The sequence below is a fragment of the Mustela putorius genome, unplaced genomic scaffold (genome assembly GCF_011764305.1).
Source record: "Mustela putorius furo isolate JIRA1106 unplaced genomic scaffold, ASM1176430v1.1 tig00000592_pilon_pilon_pilon, whole genome shotgun sequence".
NCBI lineage: Eukaryota > Metazoa > Chordata > Mammalia > Carnivora > Mustelidae > Mustela > Mustela putorius.
Genome location: NW_025421426.1, coordinates 10,338,269 through 10,359,969, shown reverse-complemented (window position 1 = coordinate 10,359,969; position 21,701 = coordinate 10,338,269). Strand labels below are relative to the sequence as shown.

Here is a 21,701-nt window from a genome sequence, read left to right as displayed (position 1 = left end):
CTCGTCTACGTGCTCACACATATTACTCCACTAAACATGAACAACTGGACGTGAGAAACCTGGGGCTCTGGACATTTCCATAACTTGCTCAGGGGCACACAGCCAGCAAGGGACGGGAATCCTGACAGTCTGGCTCCAGAATCTGTGTTTCTCCAACACTCACTCTGCTCCACTCCATAGTGTGGCCACAGGCTTCTCGAGGGACAGCAGCAGCGACCAGCCCAGACCTAGGCACATAGTAGGTGCTCATGGAAACCCTGGGCAATCAAGCTGACATGAGGGCATGATTGCATACTAGGTATTAACAGAGGGGAAATCCCAGACACCCCTTCCTGTCTCTTGCTCTGGGAACCTGCAAGGCTTCAGACAGGCTAGGAATGGCTCTCTCCAGTGGGCCCCCCCACCCCCATCATCACTGCGTTCCAGGAGGCGACACAGCCTGCTGGGAAATGGCGCCACCTTTTGTTCACTCTGCTGCTTGGGTCCCGTCTAGCCAGGAGGATGCGGAATCCCTACGAGCCATCATCGTCCCCACATTACTCACAGACAACACCTGTTGGGTACCTACTCTGCGCTGAGCACGATGCTAAGACCCCTGCATGTGTTACTCCACTTAGGCCTCCCAGGGTTTCTGAAGGTAGATATCACTATCGATCCCCATTTTGCTGGTGAGAAAACCGAAGATGGAAAGGTTGTCCAATGGGCCCTAACTTGCACAGCGAAGAAAGGGGGAAAGCCAGGAATCCCAGGGTGGACGACACCAAAATAAGAAGGTGGGAACATGAGTTCGCGTTGGAACCAGAGAACCTGGTTTCCAACCCCAGCAACTCCTCTTCCAAGTTTCGTGACCTTTGCCAAATCACGGAACCTCTGTAAATCCCAGTCTTACCACCTATAAAATGGGTTAATTACAGCACTTAGCCACCATCAGAATTAGTGTCAGGATCAAGTGAACTGTGGCACGTGAAGTGTGTCTTCATTCTCTCGTGACAAGTACCAACTATGTGCCAGATACGGAGTATGAATAGGAGAAATTCTCCACCTGGAGCTTACAGACGGGCCTTGCCTAGTGCTTCGTGCATAGTAGGTACCCATGAATGGTAACTGCTATTTTCAGGATTATTACTTAGAGAGTGATTTTTCTCCCCAAGGGTTGGACTTCCCACCTGGACTGCCTGCCCAAGGGCCCACAGACTTGGCTCCAGGAGTGCTCTGCACACTCCCTACCCCCACCCTGCATGGTGAGCCAGCCAGCAACAGCATCCCACAGGCCCGAATCAGCAGACATCTCCTGCCTAAATAAGGACAAGGCGCCCAGGAGAGCTTTCTGTGAGCCTGAGGAATGTGACAGCTGAGGTCTCCCAGCCAGCACCCTCCCCCACCTCCCGCCTCCGGCCCCTCCCCAGGTGGGGCTCCGCCTATGGCATTCCAGCTTTTTCCAGAGCAGCCCCCAGTGTCCCCCACACCCCCGTTATCCTACTCCAGGCTGCTCTGAAAACTGATAAGGAATCTTGGGAAGGAATTCCAGGCAGCTACAACTGTCCCGAGGGCTGGGCATCTCTGCCACCACAAGGAGGGGGAGGAAAAACCCCAGGGAGGGACCAAACCCGGCCCCAGAGAATCACATCCCTTTGTTCAAAAAGCATGTCCAGAGATTTTATTGGGCCCAGGCTCTGTGCCAGGCTCCAGAGGGGAAGCTGACCCTGCTGGTGTCTTCCTCTGACAAAACTGTCATGGCAGTCCTGACTGGGATAAGTCTATGGGGTGGCGGAGGGGAAACACAGCTAGCCCAGAGATGGGATCAGGGCAGACCTCTTAGACAAGTTCATGCTCAGGCAGTGGTTGAGCGGGAACTCTGGCCACAGATGACCTGGCTTCGAAAACTGGCCCTGCTTCTTCCAAGCCGTGTGACCTTGAGCAAGCTACTTTCTTGCTTCTGTGCCTCAAGTTTCCCCATCTGTGGCAAGGGTGAAAAATAACACCAGCCTCACAGGGTTGGGAGGATTGCACGTGCTGATATGTGCAAAGTGCTTAGAGCAGTCAGAGGACTTGTGTCCTCAGGCTTTGTTTTGGGTGACCGGAGAGCCTCTCCAAACCAGGGAAGCTGAGGGTGAACGGGAGGTTGCTTATAATTGTACCCAGCGTGAAGCAGGTCTGGCCCAGGCATTCCGGGCCAAGGGATCACCCCAGCCTTGACCACACCGAGGTGCCAAGTGAGGCTGAAGACTGGTAATGGTGTCTGTCCCTCTGTGAGCCCTGCATCACGGAACACCATCCCAGCACACAGTAGGTGCAGGGAGAAAAAAAAAAAAAACACCCAGACAATGAAGGCAATTAAAACTGAGACTTGGTCCTGAGACCAAAGAAATATCAAGGGTTTCGATGCTTGAATTAGGAGCTGTTTATTGAGCTCTTCATGTGGGTCCATGCCTGGGCCCTGGGGTGGGGGCAGGGTATGTGGCAAGAATGGGGAGGGGAAAGCAGTGTCCCAGGAGAGCAAAATAAAGCAGCAAAGGATTCCCTTCCTGGTGACCAACCACGGCTGGCCGGACAACCAGGAAGGATTTGCAGTCAAATGCTCTACCACTGAGCTATACTTCCTCAGGAAGGATTTGGAGACAAGGCTCGAGACACTCAAAAGACGCTGTCAGGGAGGAGTCAGGCTGCAGGCGGCCCGAGGGAGGTGTTCACAGGCACAGACCCAGTGCAGAGAGGGCACCCTGGGAAGGGTATGGGGATCTGCCTGAGCAAAGGCTGAGAGGTGGGCAGGAGGGGGCCTGTGCGGAGGGGAGGGCATGTTGTGGTGGCTAAGAACCATGTCCTAGGACCAGGTCCCAGGGTCCGAGTCCCATCTCTGCTCCCTACGTAGGGGCTGACTTCCAGCAACTCCACAACCATACTCGACTTCACTTCCTGCAGCCGTAAAACGGAGCTAATTACACCGTCACCCTTCAGCTTGCGGGAAACAGAGATGGTGCCTGGGAGCTTCCGTTCAGTTGTGTTCAGTTGTGGGTATGCTGCAAATGCGGGAGCAAGCTCCATGAGGAAGGCATTTTTGTCTGTTTTGTTCATTGCTGAATCCCCAGCACCTAGAACAGGGCAAGGCCCAGAGTAGGTGCTTCACAGAACTTTGCTGAACAAATAGAGAGCAGCCGTTACTATGATTATCATCATTTCTATGCAGCGGTCGGCCTGGCCCAGCTGGAGTGGAGGAGGAGAAAGGAGATTTGTGCACAGACGGGGAAACAGGCCCAGCCAGGTGAAGGATGTGCCTGGCATCCCGCGGCCAGCAAGTCCCAGAGCAGGAACTGCCTCCCTCAATGGGCTCTTCAACCCCACCTGGTCCACCCTTTTCTCTGCCCGCCTTCTGGAAGCATTTCCTGGGTGCCTCCCAGGTGCAGATCTCCAACAAGGCAACGGGATATAAAGAGTAGAGCCCAGGCCGTAGGAAGCTATAGATTAGCAGAGAAGACCGACAGGAAAATACTCCACTTTGGGATGCTCAGGCCTCTAGAGCTGGGAGCCCGGAAGGAACAAGATGCTGACAGCTGGGCTCTGGCCGCGTGCAGAGCAGGATGGAGGAACCAAGCGCCGGGTTAGCTGTGCACAGGAGCCAATCTTGTCACCGCTCTGCCCGGCTCTGCACACGGGCATGGCACTTGGGTAGCATGAAATGGGCCACAGTGGCGGTACTCCCATCATGGAGGCCACCGGACTCAAGGAAGCGGGTTTCCCACCTGCCCACACCACCCCCTAGAGCTACTTCATCAGGATGCGACTTCTCAGATTTGACGTGAACTACAAAACCTTAACTGAGCAGATTCAGACCGTTGCGTTTCACCTCCTCCCTGGACAATTTCTGTGACCCCCTTTGAAAAACAGGTTCCTAGCTGTGTTGACAAAAAGCTCTTGAGGTCTGTCATCCCTGACTGCGGCTCTCCTACCTACTGCAGGACAATTCGAGGAGTGGCGTCTGTGTACGAAAGGAAACCTGCAGTTTGCTCTATGAAGGAGGTGGGGGAGCAGAAGAGGGCCCCTCTTCTCCCTGAGTGTCGTCCTTGGAAAGTGACAGAGTCTTACTGTCAGCTCTGAGGCTGTGGTCTTAGTCTTCACGTTCCTGTAAGCTGGTCCAGCAGAGAAGACAGGAAAGAAGTCAGAAATGGGTTTTCTGCAAAGAGGCAAGTGCAAGAGCCAAAGCACATGGGCTGTTAACACTAAAACACACAGGGGCATCTGGGTGGCTTAGGAGGTTAAGCCTCTGCCTTCGGCTCGGGTCGTGATCTCAGGGTCCTGGGATTGAGCCCCACATCGGGCTCTCTGCTCAGCGGGGAGCCTGCTTCCCGCCCCCTTTCTCTGCCTGCCTCTCTGCCTACTTGTGATCTCTCTGTCTGTCAAATAAATAAAATCTTAAAAAAAAAAAAAAAGACTAAAACACACACACACACACAGTTTAAGAATCTGGGAAAAGTTCAGCCTGACAATGTCAATGTCATGAGTGAACAAGGACCTAGAAAGGCAGATGATAAAGGACCTCGAAGGTCATGGTCACGGAGCATGGCTGAGACTAGTCCGTTCATCAGACCAGTTTCCTCTTCTTCTGGGCACACGCCTGCCGGGACTGTTCCCCAGCGACCCTTGCAGGAAGGCATGGCCGTGGGACTGGCCTCTGACCAATGGAAATTAAGAGGACAGGACGAACCCTCCTTCCTGGCCTGGCCAATAAACACTACCCACTTGCATTTATTCTGTGTGTTTTTCCTTTTCACTGGCTTCATGCAGAAGAGCATGAGGACCTTGGAAGCCAAGTGCTGAGGACGGCAGAACCGTGAGGTGGAAGAGGGCTGGGCCTCCGAACTGCTGGAGAGCGCGCTGCCCGCCGACGAGAGCACCGATTTTGAACTTTCCATGGTGGGAAGTAAAATTAGGCTTGATCTGTTCCACAGCCCCACATGTGAAGGAAGTCAGTTACTGACAAGCAATGAGTAAATGTCTGCTGTGTGCAAGGCTGCCTTAACATGGGTGCCTCTCACCCAGAACTCCACAGAATCTCGTTCCTAGAGCACAGACCCTTCAAAATTGGCTTTCCTTCTCTCCCTGAGACTCCGGGACGACAGAGAGGAGAAACCTGTCTCTTCAGGCCAATGTCTGTATCTGTGAAATACTAGCACTTGGGACCCAAATGACAAGTGACACCAGGACATTCATTAGGTAACACTGTTACTTTTTTTTTTTTAAGATTTTATTATTCATTTGACAGCAAGAGAGAGAGAGCACGTGAACGCACAAGTTGGCAGAGAGTCAGGCAGAAGGAGAGAGAGTAGCAGACTTCCCACTGAGCAGAAGGCCAATGTGGGGCTTGATCCCATCACAACCAGACACTTAACTGACTGAGTCACCCAGGCGCCCCAATGCTGGTCTTCCAAAATTAAAAATCAACCACCCTGATTTCATCAATGAGAAAGTCTCCTTTGGTGCTTATTTGTGTATCTTTAATAAGTCTCTTATATTCCATTGTTTAGCAGAGAGAGCACAGCAGCAAGCAGCCTTGATCTGAGTTTTTTATGAGCAACCATCTGAAGGATGGTTTAATGATGTTTTTCTTTTTCTTGTAATGTGCATGTGCCTCCCCCCCCCCCAACTTTTTATCTAATGCTGGATTTCTATTTATGGTAATGATGTAAAAAGTTCCTTTAAAAAAATAAATGTAGGTTTAAAAAATTAAAAATATTTTTTAAATAGTAAAGAGATAATAAGCCAGAGGGTACGTGGATACAGCATGGCTTACGAAGGTACATCAGCGACTGGCATCCGGGAAACCCTGCCTCACCCCATGATGTCTCATCTCTGAGCCTTTGACTGTGGTCCTCTGCCGGCCCTTCCATGCTGATCTCGTCGGGCTCTCGTGGCCTTGGCTGGGGTTGAAATCATCTCCCAAAGGAGCTGCGGCAACAATAGCTGAACGTGGCAGCTGTGTGTGGCTGGGGCGTGGGAAAAGCCACGCAAGGTGACGGATCTGGGCTGGCTGTTTTTCCCAAGGCCAAGTAAAGGAGAGCTCAGTGCTCCAGGAAACAGAGACCCACAGAGGCAGGGACCTGCCAGGGTCACTCAGCACGTCAGTGGCAGAGGCCTCTCCCCCTCGTTCTACGTGGATGGGAAGATAAAATGGGACAATGACTACAGACAGACTCCGATCGAGTCATTGCCCGTCGGGGATCTTATCCTAGAGATAGAATATCCCGCGGATGAAATGATGAGTGTCCAGCTTTATTTAACAAAGCAAAATTCTGGAAACAACCCTAATGATCATGTTCAGGCAAGAAGGTCCGGATTCAACAAATGATGACCCAGCTATATAATGAAATAAGATGCAGGTGTTTAAAAAAAAAAAAAAAAAAAGCTGACAAAGGTCTTTTCTGGGGAAGATACGGAAAGATCTCCAATACAGACACAGCAGAGAAGAAATCAAAGTTCAGAATAGGGGGCACCTGGGTGGCTCAGTGGGCTAAAGCCTCTGCCTTTTGCTCAGGTCATGATCTCAGGGTCCTGGGATCGAGCCCCGCATCGGGCTCTCTGCTCAGCAGGGAGCCTGCTTCCTCCTCTCTCTCTCTCTCTGCCTGCCTCTCTGCCTACCTGTGATCTCTGTCTGTCAAATAAATAAAATCTTAAAAAAAAAAAAAAGTTCAGAATAGTATGTGTTAAACGTTACCTTTTGTGTAAGCAAGAGAAAATAGGAAATTCAAGTATGCATTTGCTCGTGTTAAGTGGAACCGCATGAAATTGCCATTTTGTAGGTCGGACATGGTCAATTTCATGGAATGCACCTTCATGTACGCACAGCGTTCACCGGAAGGAAAGGGAAGAAACCGCAAACAACGGTTGCCGTGGGGTGTGGAGGTGTCCTCAACGGAGGACAGGGAGGGAAGCGGACTCCACAGTTTTATAACAGTGGCGTTCTGAACTACAGGAACATGTAGCCTATTTTAAAAAATAAAGGAAGAAATCATTCTGGTTCCAGGATGGCTCTTCTGCTGCATGAGGACTATCTCTACATCCACCCCAGCTGGGGTCGTCAGGGAAGAACTGCGCCGGCACGGAGCCTGCCCCAGGTTTACCCCGACAAATCCCCTTCCGGAGGGCCTGATCGGTAGCATTTCTGACTCTCTACCGGGTGGGTCAGAGCTCAGGGCCCCCTCACCCCCACCCTCTCAGCCAGGCTTCTGGCAAGCCCTGTGGGGTACAGTATAGGTAGTGGGCTTCCATGATCTCAGGATAACACCCCTTTCCAGATACAGCTGCCCGAGCCAGGGCTGACGGGAACAGCGCTCATCAGTAATGTGATAGCCCCCACAAGTGATGTGGCTTGGCCAAAGGTGGCTCTGGAGACGGATTCCGCTGCACCCCTCCTTCCCATCTGGGTGCCACTCCACACCCCTACTCGAGACATCAAGAGAGGCTCCCTGGCATGACTGCTGGGACTGTGGAAACACCTTGGCGATCCCGGCTGATGGAAAAGCAGAGCAGACCCTCGAAGGCAGAGGCCGGGGAAGGGCTTGCATCAGCTTAGATTGGAGAGGAACCCTGGGGTGGTTAAGAAGGGTTTTACAGTTTTTACAGAGCAGACATTGCCAGGTACTCACCAAATATCCACTTCCTCCACCTTCCCCACTCCCATGTATAGGAAAACATGTCTGGCTAAAAATATTCATCTTCCCAGACTCCTTGCACACAGGGAAGGCCATGAGATCCACTCTGGAGAATAAAATGTAAATCCCTGGGGTGGGATTCACTCCCCCATGAAGGGAAGCTGTTGCTTTGTGGCCTCAACTCTGGGACGCAGAGGTGAAGCTAGGGGTGCAGTGGCCGTCTTGGAGAACGACAGAGGCCACGCTCTCAGGAGGGCAGAAGGGAAAGACACCTGGAGATGGGTCCCTGTGGGCATCCTGGGGCTGCTGCGACCCCTGGCCCTGCCTCCCTGATCTCATGTGAGGTCCACCCAATGGTTAAGACACTAGAGGCAGGCTGTGTCCCCAGCAGCTGAACGCCATTCTAACTGGTCCAGTCCCGCAGCTAACTGGGCTAACTGGGACCGGTGCTCAGAAGCCACAGAGAGCAGATCATTCTTCTGGTTTTAGCAAACCCAAACGTCAAAGTTCGCCTGGACCTTCCCAGGAGGGGTGTCTCCTACGCCCAGAGATGCAGAGGCCGTGACTGCAGGGCCGCCTGGCACGGATGACGGGAAAGGTGCTCTGATCCTGGCTGAGCCTTGCTTGCTTTAATCATACCCACTTTGGGAGGTGAGGAAAGGACCCCAGGATGTGTGCCCAGTTATGCCTGGGTGAGGCTGCTGCCCTACCATGACCAGCAGGGCCCTCCCCGGCACTGTGCAATAGGGCCGTCAGTGGGGGACACGGGCTCCCTCTGCGCCGAGGCGGCAGCTATCGGGCACTGGACATGTGCCTATGCAACTAAAGAATGGAACTTTCTTTTTCATTTCTAAAGAATGGAACTTTCCCTTTACTTAATTTCATCTAAATTAAATTTAAGTTGTCACATGTGGCCAGTGGCTCCCATGTTGACAGAGTGATCCGTCCCCACCCCAGCCCCAGACTCGGTCTGGGCTCTTCTACTGTCCTCTCCCGCTGCCTCCCTGCTGCTCCCATGCTGAAGCCTTCACCTCGCTCAGCTCACTGACACCCCACTGCTGATCCTCTCATCTCCTTGGTGTCAACTTCTCAGCGAGGCCAAACCTGACCACGTGGGTGAAAAGGCAGCTCGCCCCCACCAACAAGCTCCCTCATGTACTTACTCTGTCAGCTGTGGTGTTTGCCTCCTCAACTAGAATTTCAACTCCAAGAAAGCCGGAATCTTTAGCTTTTCTTCCCCCCAAGAGCCTAGAACGCTACCTGACCCTAGAAGGTGCTCAGTAAATATCGGCTGAATGTGTAGGAAGGCTTACATGAGTCAAATAGAGGACGCTTCCCATCGTGACATGTTTGGGACCTAATGTTATGTCCTGAGCCTCACCCTGTGCTGGGTGCCATGCCAGGAGCTGGTATCTAGCAGTGACCATGGCTGGCATACCTCCATATACAACCTAGGGAAGATGGGGACGAGTTCGGACAATGGCAGGGGGTGGTAGCAGTTGAGGGAGGGGCACCTAACACAGGGAACCCGAACGAGAAGGGAGCTCTGAGGAAGAAACGTCTGCGTTGAGTGAGGCCTGATGACGACAAGGTGTTAGCAAGCTAAAGATTAAGGGAAGACCACTGCAGGCAAATAGAACAGGATGTACGAAGGCAGAAAAGAGAACGGCCCTTTGGAGGAGCTGTGGCTGAAGGGGAGTGATGGGGAGGGCAGCGTGAGATGGGGCTGGTGGGGTAAGCTGGAGCCAGCTTAGAGGCCAAAGTCAGAAATCTGAAACTTCTTATAAGCAGATATACCTGACCCCATGTCACGTCTCCTCAATCTTCTCGTAATCTCACCCGCTGCTGTGGAAGCAAGTTCCACATATGAAAACATCCCCCTAGCACGGCTGGTGCACAGTTTTCTGCTTTCTGCCCAGAGTCTGCTCTGATGCTGCAGGAGGCCCAGGAGGCCCCATGCCCCCAAGTGCAAGCACACCAGGGAGTGGAGGAAGATTTATGTCCCCAGGGGATGTCTTTGGTGAAGTGGGGGGCTAGAGTGGGGGAAGGAGACAGGGTTTTGTCCACCCACCCTCCATCCCCCAGGTGCACAGTCTTGTGGGGGTTCTGTACTGAGGACCCAGCCCAAACCACTCCCTGCAGCCTACACTGATGCTTCTATAACATGCACTTAGACTGGTTCTTCCTTCTTCCCTGTTTCTACTCTACCCATTCACCGCCCCCTCACCTTCTCCTTCCTGCATTACCTCCCACCTCAGCTCTCTGCACCCAAATCCTTGCCTCAAGCTCTGCTTTCAGGGGAACCCAAACTAAGAGCCCCAGGAAAGTTCTGCTTACCAAAGTGGCATGCTCCAGCTTACATTTATAAAAGCTCACTCCAGGGGTGCCTGGGTGGCTCAGTGGTTTGGGCTGCTGCCTTCGGCTCGGGTCATGATCTCAGGGTCCTGGGATCGAGCCCCGCATCGGGCTCTCTGCTCCGCAGGAAGCCTGCTTCCCTCTCTCTCTCTCTCTCTCTGCCTGCCTCTCTGCCTACTTGTGAGCTGTCTGTCAAATAGATAAATAAAATCTTTAAAAAAAAAAAAAACTCACTCCAGCTGTCGTGCAGAGGAGAGTACAGGGCAAGAGGAGTGAAGAGCTGGTGAGGGGCCCTTTCAGTGGTGCAGCAAGAGGGGCTGGTGGCCAACACTAAGCTGGTGGCCATGGAGACAGAGGGAAGGGTCTAGGGACACTTGCATCCCTCTCAGGACCAGAGGCTCGGTGGCAAGGTGGGTGATGTGGAAGCTTGGCCTGAGCCTGCCTGGCTGTGAGAACCAGCTCCGCCAAGTTCCATCCCTCAAGTCCAGCCTGGCTCTGGGGCCCAGTTGCAAAGGCGCTATTTTTAGAGAGCTGGGTGTTTACTTGAAGGATTGGAAGACTGGGCTTTATTTTTATCTCCTCTCCCAATGGCAGGACTCACTGGTGTGGACTTAGGAAGTCAACTGGAACTTGGATTGGGCTTTGGAAACCCAGGGGAGCAAAGTGGCTTGCACTTGGGAAAGAGGAGCTTGGAGGAAGAGCCTGATGGCCTCTCCATGTTCTACTCGCCTGAGTTTCCGATGATAGAACAGGCCACGGCCTCTACACACCAAGCACCTGCTGAGCACCAAGACCATGCAAGCCCTCTGTGCGCATCACCCCATGGAATCCTCACCATAACCCGCGAGGCAAGGCCGACACTGTCCCCATTCTACGGATGAGGAACGTGAGGCTCAGAAGATCAAGGACACGCAGCCAAGTAACAATGTGGGATTTGAGCCTCAATTTCTCCATCTCCCCAGCCTATGGTCTCAACTGCTCTGCTGGGCAAAAAGGAATGGCCAGGCACCAAGTTCCCGGCGCAGAATATCAAGCTGGCAGGATAATGACTTGAAATGTTCAAGGACATCCTTTTCCAACTGTGGCTTAGGGGGCCCAGTCTGGATCTGAGAATTCAAAGCCTAGAGTTGGGCCTTTGGGCTCGTTAGTTTCCTCGCCTATGAAATGGGTTATTTATTACATATAAACAATCCCTCCCTCATGAGGACTAAATGAGATGATGCACATAAAGGGTATCGGCACAGAGCCTGGCATGCGGTGGGGAGAATGGGCACTGTCCTAAGCACCATCCTGTCGTATGCCCCATAATGCAGGTGCTCCCATGATCCCATCTTAGAGACACAGAAAGGGAGGTGCAGAAAGCTTCAGAAGAAGTCACTTGCCTGTGCAGCCAGCCAGTGTCCGGGACTAGAACGCAGGCAGCCCACCCCGGAGCTGAGCCCTTGACCACTTACTCTATAGCAGCCCCTGTCATTCTCATTCTGTCACTGTTATTCCAACACCCTGTGTCCTGGCCCTTCTGGCACAGACCCCTGACTCCCTTGTGCTGCTGGAGCTCAGGGTCAGGGTCAGGGGCCAAGTCGGCCTTTCCACTGGGATGCGGGGAAACACTTGCATTGGTAGAAAGCGCCATTTTTCTCCCAAATGTGCAGGCTATTGGCCTTTCTATTCTCTGAGTCTACTATTGGGGCTAAAACAATAAATCAAGCTGGAAAGGTTCTGGAGAGGAACTGTAAGCCCAGTTCATAGGGCTAAGGGTCAGGAGAGAAAAACATTCCTTTCCATCTTCTAGAGCCCTACGCTCTTCCTAGCTGATTTACTAAATGTGACCCAGCAGTCAACTGAGGTTTCACCAGAGCCCTCCAGCCATGCCTCTCTCTCTCTCTCTCTCTCTCTTTCTGCTTGGCCCCTCTCTCTGCAAGACCCTGGCGGGTGGCCATCCCTTTCCAGGCCTCAATTTCCCCATCTGTGAAATGAACACATTGGGCTGTGTCCTCCCTGAGGTGCCTTCCAGCTCGCTGGGTCTCTTCTCAGGTTTCCCACTCTCTAAGCTCGGAAGGCCTGGCTACCGCCAAGTACACTGCCCCACAGTTCGAACATCTTGCTGCCAGGGGTCCAGGCAAGGTCTTCTCTCTCCCCAGACCACTCAGCTCAGAGGCCAGCCTTGGAATCACAGCTGCCTCGTGTAAGTCACAGGAGTCCCACTCTGACAACTCAGGACATTCCATTTACCCCAGTCTTCAGTCTCTGGGAGCAAAGAGATTTTGTCCACTGGCCATTCTCCAAGGAGGGAAGTGACGGAGGGCAGAAGTCGAGTGTCAGGGGCCTCTCCAACATTTCAAGGCCATCTCCGGGGAATTGAATCCCCCTCAATGGAACCCCACATCCGGGAAGAACCAGGAGGCAAGCCAAGGACAAGCTTTTCCCTCTATGAGCATGGGTAGTTCACGGTGGTCACTGGGTTTACGGAACACCTGACTGTCTTCAAATAATTTGGCAAAGATGCAAAAGACTGATAATACATGGTGTTGGTGAGGGTGTGAGGAAATTGTCCTCCTGAGCACTGGCGGTGGTGAGGGGAGGGTATAAATGCAGTGCAACCCTTTAGGAGGTTAGTTGGTTTCTGGTAATCATGAAAACACATTCTTTATGACTTGGCAATTCCACTTGCAGGAATTTAACCCACAGATGTGGGTCTGTACGAGCAAGGACAGGCAGCAGGCTAGCAATCTGGTGCCCCTTGCAACAATTATTCTTAAATATCTATTGAACATATATGATTGGGGGACATTAGACAGGGGTGGTTTGGATTGCTACTTGTTTGCATTAATCCATTCAAATCCAGGACTAGAACACAGGTGGCCCACCCCTTGAGCACTTGAGTATTGGGGGAGAGAAACCAGCAAGATACCTCTTGACAGTAAATGCCAAGAGTCAGTCCCTTGCAAAGACCCAGATGGACTGGCATCATATTTCCAGTGCATTCCAAGGCTGGTCAGATGTCGGTGATGGAGTAAGACGGCTGGCTGAGCCACTCCCTTCACCAGCATACTCCTCTGGGAGCAAGAGTACGTGTCCAAGGATGTTCACTGCAGCCCTTTTGTAATCATGAAGGCAAGAGATGGTTTTCATCTCCATCAAGATAGATCTGGTTAAATAAATCATGATACTTCCAAACTGTGGAATAGTATGCAGCTGTTAAGAAGAACAGGGCAGATAGATGGGCATAAGATAAAAAAAAAAAATCTCAAAACATATGACGTCGTAACAGTAAGCTAAGCACATTATGTAGGTAATCCTAGTGGCAAAAGCAAAGAAAAACAACACTGCAGAATGGATAAACGGAAGAGGGCTGTGAGTGTGACTCTTAACAGTGGTTACACCAGAGCGGTGGCTGAAAATGGAGTAGGAGAGGGGTTTGATTGCTTATCTCTTATTGTTCTGAATGTCATTGAATTTAACAAGTATGTTGCCCTGAACAATGGAAAAAGAGAAAAGGAAGAAAAGAGAAAAGAAATGAAAGAGAGGGGGAGGGAGGGGAGGACAGAAGCTCAGAGTATGTGACGCGGCAGATATAACGGCTAAGACGGCGGATCCTGGGGCCGGACTCTCAGCACAGCATGGGCCAGCTGTGTGATGTGGAGCATGTTAAAGCAGTCTCTGTGCCACCAGGAGAACGAGCTGAGTGAACGCAGGCGGGCACCTAGAACAGTGTCCGCACACAGTACAGCTGACGCTCAAGCTGGCGTTCATAGCCCACCCTACTCTGGCTCTCGGCGGCCTTCGCAGCCTTATCTCCAGCCTCCTCGACGCCCGCGCCAACTCCCCATGACTCACGACTCCCAAAATACACCACACACGTTCCTACCGCCATGCCTCTACCTGGAACGACCTTTCTCTCCCTCTTGCCCATCTGGCAAACCCTCAACCAGCATCACCCACCACCGCAGGGAGCTCTCCCAGACCACCCGGGGGGCAGTTCCTTGTTCTTTCCTGGGGCCTCCCTCCAACCCACCGTGGGCTGTGAAGAAGCCCTGTCCCTCTTGCCGCTAAGCTAGGAGTCCCCGGAGGCTGCTGACCCCACACTGACCGATGCGCTGGTGCCCCGTGCCCCAGCCCGAGCCTGGCACAGAGCATGTGCTAATCAGTTTGTGACAGAAAACCTGCCAAAGGTCAGATAATGGTTAAGAGCATTTGAGAACCAGGTCTCCCAACGGTGCCGTTACTCAGCTGAATTATTTGAGATACTTAACCTTGGTTTCCTCATCTGTCAAGTGGTAATAATTGTACCTTCCTCATAGGGTCATTTTGAGGATGAACTAAGTTACTACCTGTAAGGAACTTGGAATCCTGCCTGGCCCAGAAATAAGGATGATTATGGATATTTGTCAAATGAGAACCAAATGAACAGGCTCAAACACAGGCAATTGCCAAGACCCCCACTGACACCTAGTCCAAGGCCAGGTCCTCCCGCCTCTGGGGGGTCTGGATGCACCGGTGGTGCTGGAAATGAGTGTTGGCGGTGCAAACCCCAGCCTCAAACAGCGCCAGACCCATCTTTCTTGTTGGCTGGGACAAACCTCGGCCAGGTGGATACGGGTCTTCCGAACCTGGCAATCTCTTGCCAATGTCTTTTTAACAAAAAGAGAGCAGACTCTGGGTTTAGCACCTTTGGTATTAACAGGGTGACTTCTGTTTCAGAACCTGATACTGGTTTCCCACTTTCAACAGAGATTAGAAAGTCTCCCTTTTCGATAAATGCTTAAAATGCTTTTAAGTAAGTTGATTTAAAGATAGAGATAAAGAAAGTCAGTAGAGGGAGTAGGGAATGCAGCAGGAAGTGGGAGGCGGCACACAGAAGAGGCGAGTCTGGGAAACACAGTTGGAAGGACTGTAGAGAAGACAGGTCTTCCCTCGGGGCAATTTCATTCTCAGGGCGGACTCTTCGATCTGTACAGATAAAGGATTCAAAGTAATAGCTTATCCTGCCTTGCATACCAGCAACACAGAGGCCCTTTATATGAGCTAGTGTTTTTTGTTTTTTTTTTTAACTCTCTTCAACACCATTTTGAAGAAGGAATTAATTTAATCCTCATTTGACTCAAGAGGCATATGAGGCTCAGAGAGGTAAAGTAAGTTGCCTAGGGTCACACAGCTTACAGGAAGCTGAACCCAGATTCAAACCTGGCTGCTCCCAGCACCACAGCCCATGCTCCTAGCTAATGTACCACATGTTCCTGCTCTTCTGAGAAATCACCTCCCAGTGGTAACCTGCTTCGGATTGAACCCTTGTCATATCGTTATTTTCCTTTCAGAGATGAGAGAACTGAAGTCTGGAGATAAGGTAAGAACCGCAAGCAGAAGGCAAGGCCAAAGCAGTGCTCTTAACCACTCCCTGTGCTCCTTACGGAAGGGAGCCATTTATCATCAGTGTTGGCATGACATTCAGAAACATTCAGGCACTCCCCGAACACCCAGCTTTCCCTCCACCAGGATCCATGACCTTAAAAGGCATCACAAAAAGAGTTTTCAGCCACAAAATCGTAAGACCCGAGGCCAGCTCTCCATTGACCACGTAAGTGGCTATGGGTGTATCTTTGACTCTTTCTGTACTTCCATCTTCCCATCTGCTTGGGGAAGGAGTCAGATTATATCCTAGAGCCCTGGGTGGGTCCAGAGCGACACAATGGGAGCCACATGTGTCATTTTTAAATTTTCTAATGGCCACATTCAGAAAAATAAAAAGGCACGGATGAATTTAATAATTATGTTATTGATATTATTAATTTAGCAATTATGTAATGATACATTTTATCCAGCTCAATACCCCTGAAACATAGTCATTTCAACATGTAATCAATATTTTAAAAGAATCATTGTAAAATTCGTGGGTTCCTTTACTCTTTTTTCTTGGTAAGTCTCCAAAATCCCATGTGTGTGTTTCCTACTTAACAGCACATCTCAGTTCAGATCAGCCCCATTTCCAGAGCTCGGCAGCCACTGAATGGCTGCCATATTGGACATTGCAGGTCTAGAATCTTTTCCGGTCCACAGTTCATTTTAGAGGGACATGACGCCTCAGTTTTCTCTCTTATCCCTGGGAAAGCTCTCCTGACCCTAGACTCTGAGCCGACAAGTTCCATGGAAGCCCAGGACCAAGAGCTTGAGGCCACACCAAGAGGAACCCCAGGTCTGCCTGAGCCAGGGAGGCTGGTGGCTGCTAGAAGGCTCCCCGTTCCTCTGCAGCTCAATTACTCACCAAAACTTCTGCAGGAGAGACAATCCTGCTTTTCCTCCTAACCCAAAGATTCCCTTAATTGGAAATTCAGTCTGAGCGTTAAACCAAGCCAGGGAGCTGCCCCCCACATGGTAAGGGCCCCGTGGGCATACAGGACGTGTTCCCTAGACACACAAGGAATCCAAATCCCCCGTGTGCCCCCCTCCCGGCAGAGCTTGTGGGGGAGGCCAGACAATACCTTCTCACTCCAGAGATGCAGTTCCCAGCTATGGGCCTGGCAGCCTTCTCCAACTGAGCTTAACATCGTCATGTTCAAAGGCACAGGCCTTGGTGGCAAGGACGAGGAGGTCAGGGAAAGAAAGGGGCGGAGGGGGGCAAGATTCTGCCTCCAGCAGGTGAGAACTTGGGGAAGTCCCTCCTTCTTTCCAAGCCTCTACGTCCTCACCTTTGAAATCGAACAGGTTAGATGATGACAATGACTGCTTTTGCTGCTGGCTGCTCTGTGCCAGGCATTTTAGAGGCAACGGCTCACCTACACCTCAAAACAACCCTAGGAGGAAAGAAGATCCAGGGCTCAGAGTGGTGAAGGCCCTTAGTCACACAGCTTTTCAGGAGGGGAGCAAGAACTCGAACTCCCCATCTTCTGAATCAAGAGCCTAAGCTCTTACCTCTTGTAAGCTCTGCCCTGTCCCAGGTTGGCCCAGGACAGTCCAGGCTTATGCCGGTCACAATGATAGGCACTTGGCCTAATAATGAAAAATGTTCCCTTTGGAAAAAGGGACAAATCTTCCTTCCAGAAGAATTCCAGCTAATGAATGTTGATACTCGCCCCTCTGGAGCTTAATTCCAGACCTTTCTCCCTCTCAAGTGTGGACTGAGCTTTAGTGTCTGGATTCCAAAAAACAGAGTATGGAAAGGAGGAAATGGTAACTTTACAGCATAGAAACAAGGCAGACACCAGGTGTTCAAGGTTAACGTCATCTGTGACGAGTCATGTTGAGGCCACGTGTCCCTGATACGATATGTTAAGGGCATCTGGCCTCCTGTGGTCTTCTTCCCCCAGGCCTATACCCTCAGTGTAACAATGAGACAAACATCAGATAAACTGAGGGATGTTCTACAAAAATGCCCAGCCAGTAATTCTCAAAAATCAAGGTCACGAAAAACAAGGGAAGGCTGAAAAACTGACCCAGACCAGAGAAGACTACAGAGACATGACCACCGCGTGCAATGTGGATACCAGAGGAATATGGAACAGGAAATGGGCAGTAGAAGGAAAACTAGTGCAACTCAGACGAAGTCTGGAGTGAAATTAACAGCAATGTACCAGTGTTGGCTGTGACCAATGTCTTATGGTAACAGAAGAACTTAACACTAGGGGAAACTAGGCTGAGAGTAGGGGTGATTTTCTTAAGAATCTAAAATACCTTCTTTCTGTCTTAATGATACTATCTGTGCGCATATTCACAGCGATTTAAAGTGTAGCAAGTTCAGAGATAGCAAGATGTGCTGGTTCAAGCTTCAGAATCCGAAATTTAGGACCTGGAGCGTCGGTTCTCCCACTGGCTTGCCAGGTGGTCTCCGGGCATATTACATTCCTTCTCCGGGCCTCAGTTTCCACATCTGTATAATGAATTCACTGAGCGATGACGATGACTAGGTGATGCTTACTGAGCCTTTGCGAGGTGTCCAGCACTGTGAATGGGTACCGTGATGTGCTCCCCTGGTTTCCTCTTCCGGATGGGAGGACTTATTTCTCCTCTCCTCCTCCCCTACCTGCTCAGGGGGGCACCAGCTGTCAGCCCTGCCCAGGGGTGGGGCTTGGCTGAAGAGAACCCTCCAGCCCCAGGTCACGCCCCTTTCTGGAGGGTAGCTGCAGCCACCACAGAGGGTGTAAAGACCCAGCACCCTCTCCTCAACTAGGGACAACTCTGAAGGTCATTTCCATGGCGGCGCACCCCTTGCGGTTCACCGAGGCCTTTGTGGAGAACACACTGCAGCCCAGTGTCTCCCTCTGTACAGCCCAGCTTCCTTCCCTTCCCCACAAATGTTGCCCCACGACAAACTCACCTCACGACAGGACTGTAAACCACGGGACCTGCGCTGCCTTTCTTAACCCTCAGACTAACCCTATTTTTATAGATGACATAACTGAGGTTGAAGACGAAAACTGATTTGGCCAAGAACGTGTAACTAAGAAACGGTGGCGCCACGGTTGGGCAAACTGAAGCTCGGACCCAAACTCATGCGCCCAGATCTCTGAGCTAACAACGACAGAACCAAGACTTGGTCCTATGTCTGTTTCCTCGGAAGACCACAGTGCCACAGCCTCCAGCCCAGGCCACTTAGAGCCCCCAGCAGGATTGCTATGGGCACCAGGACATACGAGTGCTGTTCACCACTGTCCCACCACACCGGCCACGCTCCCTGCAGCTCACTCCACATCTGCAGGAGGGGAAGAGTAACAGTACCTACCTTTTTTGAGATGTTGTAAAGATTAAGTGAGTTCATTTATGTAAAGGCCTTAGGACAGTGGCACATAGAGAGCCCTTTATAAATGGCAGGTTAAAAACAAATCACATAAGGAACATAAAGTTGCAAATGTGAGACGTTGTAAGAAAACATCCATGCAGTAGGTGTGCCTGGGTGGCTCAGTGGGTTAAAGCCTCTGCCTTCAGCTCAGGTCATGATCCCACGATCCTGGGATCAAGACCCGCATCGGGCTCTCTGCTCAGCAGGGACCCTGCTCAGCTCTCTCTGCCTGCTTCTCTGCCTACTTGTGATCTCTCTCTCTGTGTCAAATAAATAAATAAGATACTTTTTAAAAAAGAAAAGAAAACGTCCATGCAGTTGAGTGAGGTCAGCCTCTAACAGGGGGCTGGGCTCCATCAACTCCCTGAGGAAGTCAGGCTGGACCTGAGCTCCGAGGGAGGAGTAGGAATTAAATGAGCAACAAGGGGGAGGAAGAGCAGTCCAGGCGGGGAACCAGCAGCAACAAAACTCTCAGGCAGAAGGAACTAAAGAGAGATGACGCAAGGCCAGCATGACTAGCTCAGAGACGAAAATTCAGGTCCAGGGCAAGAATGGTAGAAAATGAGGCTGAATAGAAGTGTAGGAACCAGATTAGGAAGGGCCATTCATTACCTGGGTGATTTGGGACAAGTCACTGTATCTCTGTAAGCCTCACTTAACCCATGCGTAAAACGGAAATAAAACCAGAACTTATCTTATAAGGTACCATAAGGAGATTAAATGACTCCATATTTGTAAGTTACTCAAACAGTACCACATATACAGCAAGAACTATACATTTTGGAGGTAATATTAAGACTTTTTCTTTTTTTTTTTTTAAGATTTTATTTATTTACTTGAGAGAGAGAGAGAGAACATGAAAGGGGAGAGGGTCAGAGGGAGAAACAGACTCCCTGTTGAGCAGGGAGCCCGATGCGGGATTCGATCTCGGGACTCCAGGATCACGACCTGAGCTGAAGGCAATTGCTTAACCAACTGAGCCACCCAGGCGCCCAAGACTTTTTCTGAAGTACACTGAGAAGACATGGAGGGGTCTGAATATGGATGAAAGGGTGGGTGCTGCATGGTTAGGAAGGTAAGTGGACTCAGGGCTAGTAGGCAGTTGGGTGACTGTAGCTGAGTGAGTGGAAGAGAGATGGGTTGCGGAACAGAAGTTAGGGCTGGGCTCTAGAGGTGGCTGGCTGGCTGGCTGGCTGACAGATGGGTGCCTGCAGGAGAGGGTAGGTGGGTGGGAATGGATGTTGTTTCAGTTGAAGGAAGCACGGTTGGGTGATGGGAGTGACTGGGTAAATGGAGGAGACTGGGCGGATGGAGGTGGTTAAGCGAATGAATGCATGGATGGATGTTAAGATGGATGACGGGGTGGGTGGAAGAAGTAGAATGAATGAATGTGGGTGGTCAGTGACCAAGGGGATGGGGAGGTGGCCGAATGGTTGTCTGGACGGGCGTCCAGGCGGTTGAGTGGATAGGTGGGTAACTGGAAGGTTGGGTGGGTGGAAGGGAGGGAGCATTGGACGGGTGGATGGGGGTGGACGAGGATGTGGCTGGATGCATGGGTGGCTGTCCAGAGAGATGGCAGAGAGGCTGAGTGAGGGGTCGTTGTCCTTATGGAGGGGTTATTCAGGAGGTTAGTGCAGAAGTTAGGTGAAGGAGGGGCTGGGTGAGGGAACAGAGGACTGGGTGCCTGGCGGCTGAATGGGTACACAGAAAGTGGAGTGGGTAGGTGGGGTGAAGAGATGGTTGTTCAGGGGCCTGTTAGCCTGGATGAATGGAAGGGGTAAGTGAGTGAGCAGTTGGATGAATGGGTGGGAAGGAGTAGTTAAGTGGATGGATGGATGGACAGTTGGGTGAGTGGATGGATGGATCGACGGACAGACCCACAGATACGGGAATAGAAGCACCTCCAGTTGACTCTCTAAAAGTCACGGGGTACCCCCTGATGGTGAAAGAAGCAGAACAGGCTTGGAGCCTGGGCCTCCCGGGTCACCCGGCCCAGAACCCCTTCCCCAGCAAGGCCCACTCCGCCTGCGCCCAGCCCGGGGCCTACCTGGAGGCGGCGATCTCAGCCTTCTGGCGCGCGATGGCGGCGGCGCGCTGGGCGCCCTCCACGCTGTGCTCCACCTTCTGGCGGACCTTGTTGCTCTTGAGTGGCAGCACGCGGCGCTTGGTGCCCTTGACCAGCACGTTGTGGCGGTACTTGCCTTCCTCGCGGTGGCCGTCGGGCAGCGTGGTGCAGCCGTAGCCGTGGCGCAGGTTGTCCAGCCACTCGCCCTCGTAGCGGAGGCCGCTGGAGCGCTCGCTCACGCCGAAGCCCGAGCGCTTGTCGTTCTTCCACTCGCCCATGTAGGTCTCGGTGGTGGTGGCGTCGATGTCGGCCTCGAAGGGCGCGGCCTCGTCGGCGCCCTCCGCGCCCTCGGCGCCCTCGCCCAGGCTGGCGGTGGACGCGGCGTCGCTGGCGCCCGAGCTGAGGTCGCTCTTGAGGAAGCTGACGCGGCTGCGCTGGCTGCCCAGCGACGTGCGCGACTCGGCTCGCCTCAGGCGGCCCAGCAGCGCGCCCCGCTGGAAGAGGCCGCCGCCCTTGGGCGCCCGCGCCGCGTCGGCGTTGGCCAGCAGGCTGAGCGCGAAGCCGCCGCGCGGGATGGCGGCCGGGGGCGGCGTGGGGCCGTCGGGGGCCGGCGAGGAGGGCGAGTCCGGGGCCACCGTGCCGTTGCTGTGCTCGCTGCGCAGGGACGAGAGCGACGTGCGCAGCGGCGAGCGCACCACCACGGCCATCCCGTAGGGCACGCTCTGGCGCACGCCGTAGCCGTGGCGCATGCCGTTGGTGAACTGGCCCTGGTAGGTCCCTGCGGGCGAGGAGAGGGCGCGTCAGTGGGCGGCTCGCGGGCCGGGGCCGGGCGCGGGGCGGCAGCGGGGCCGGAGCTAGGAGCTCGCAG

The 21,701-nt window shown here is 52.4% G+C and overlaps 1 protein-coding gene across 1 annotated transcript in view; it reads right to left on the bottom strand.

Annotated features, from left to right (window-relative positions):
• Positions 1 to 21,701, bottom strand: part of JPH2 (junctophilin 2) — a 65,474-nt gene that overhangs the window by 21,129 nt on the left and 22,644 nt on the right. Inside the window, exon 2 of the mRNA XM_045082181.1 lies at positions 20,816 to 21,611. Coding sequence (XP_044938116.1) covers positions 20,816 to 21,611 — 796 coding nt within the window. The remainder of the gene's footprint in view (positions 1 to 20,815; positions 21,612 to 21,701) is intronic.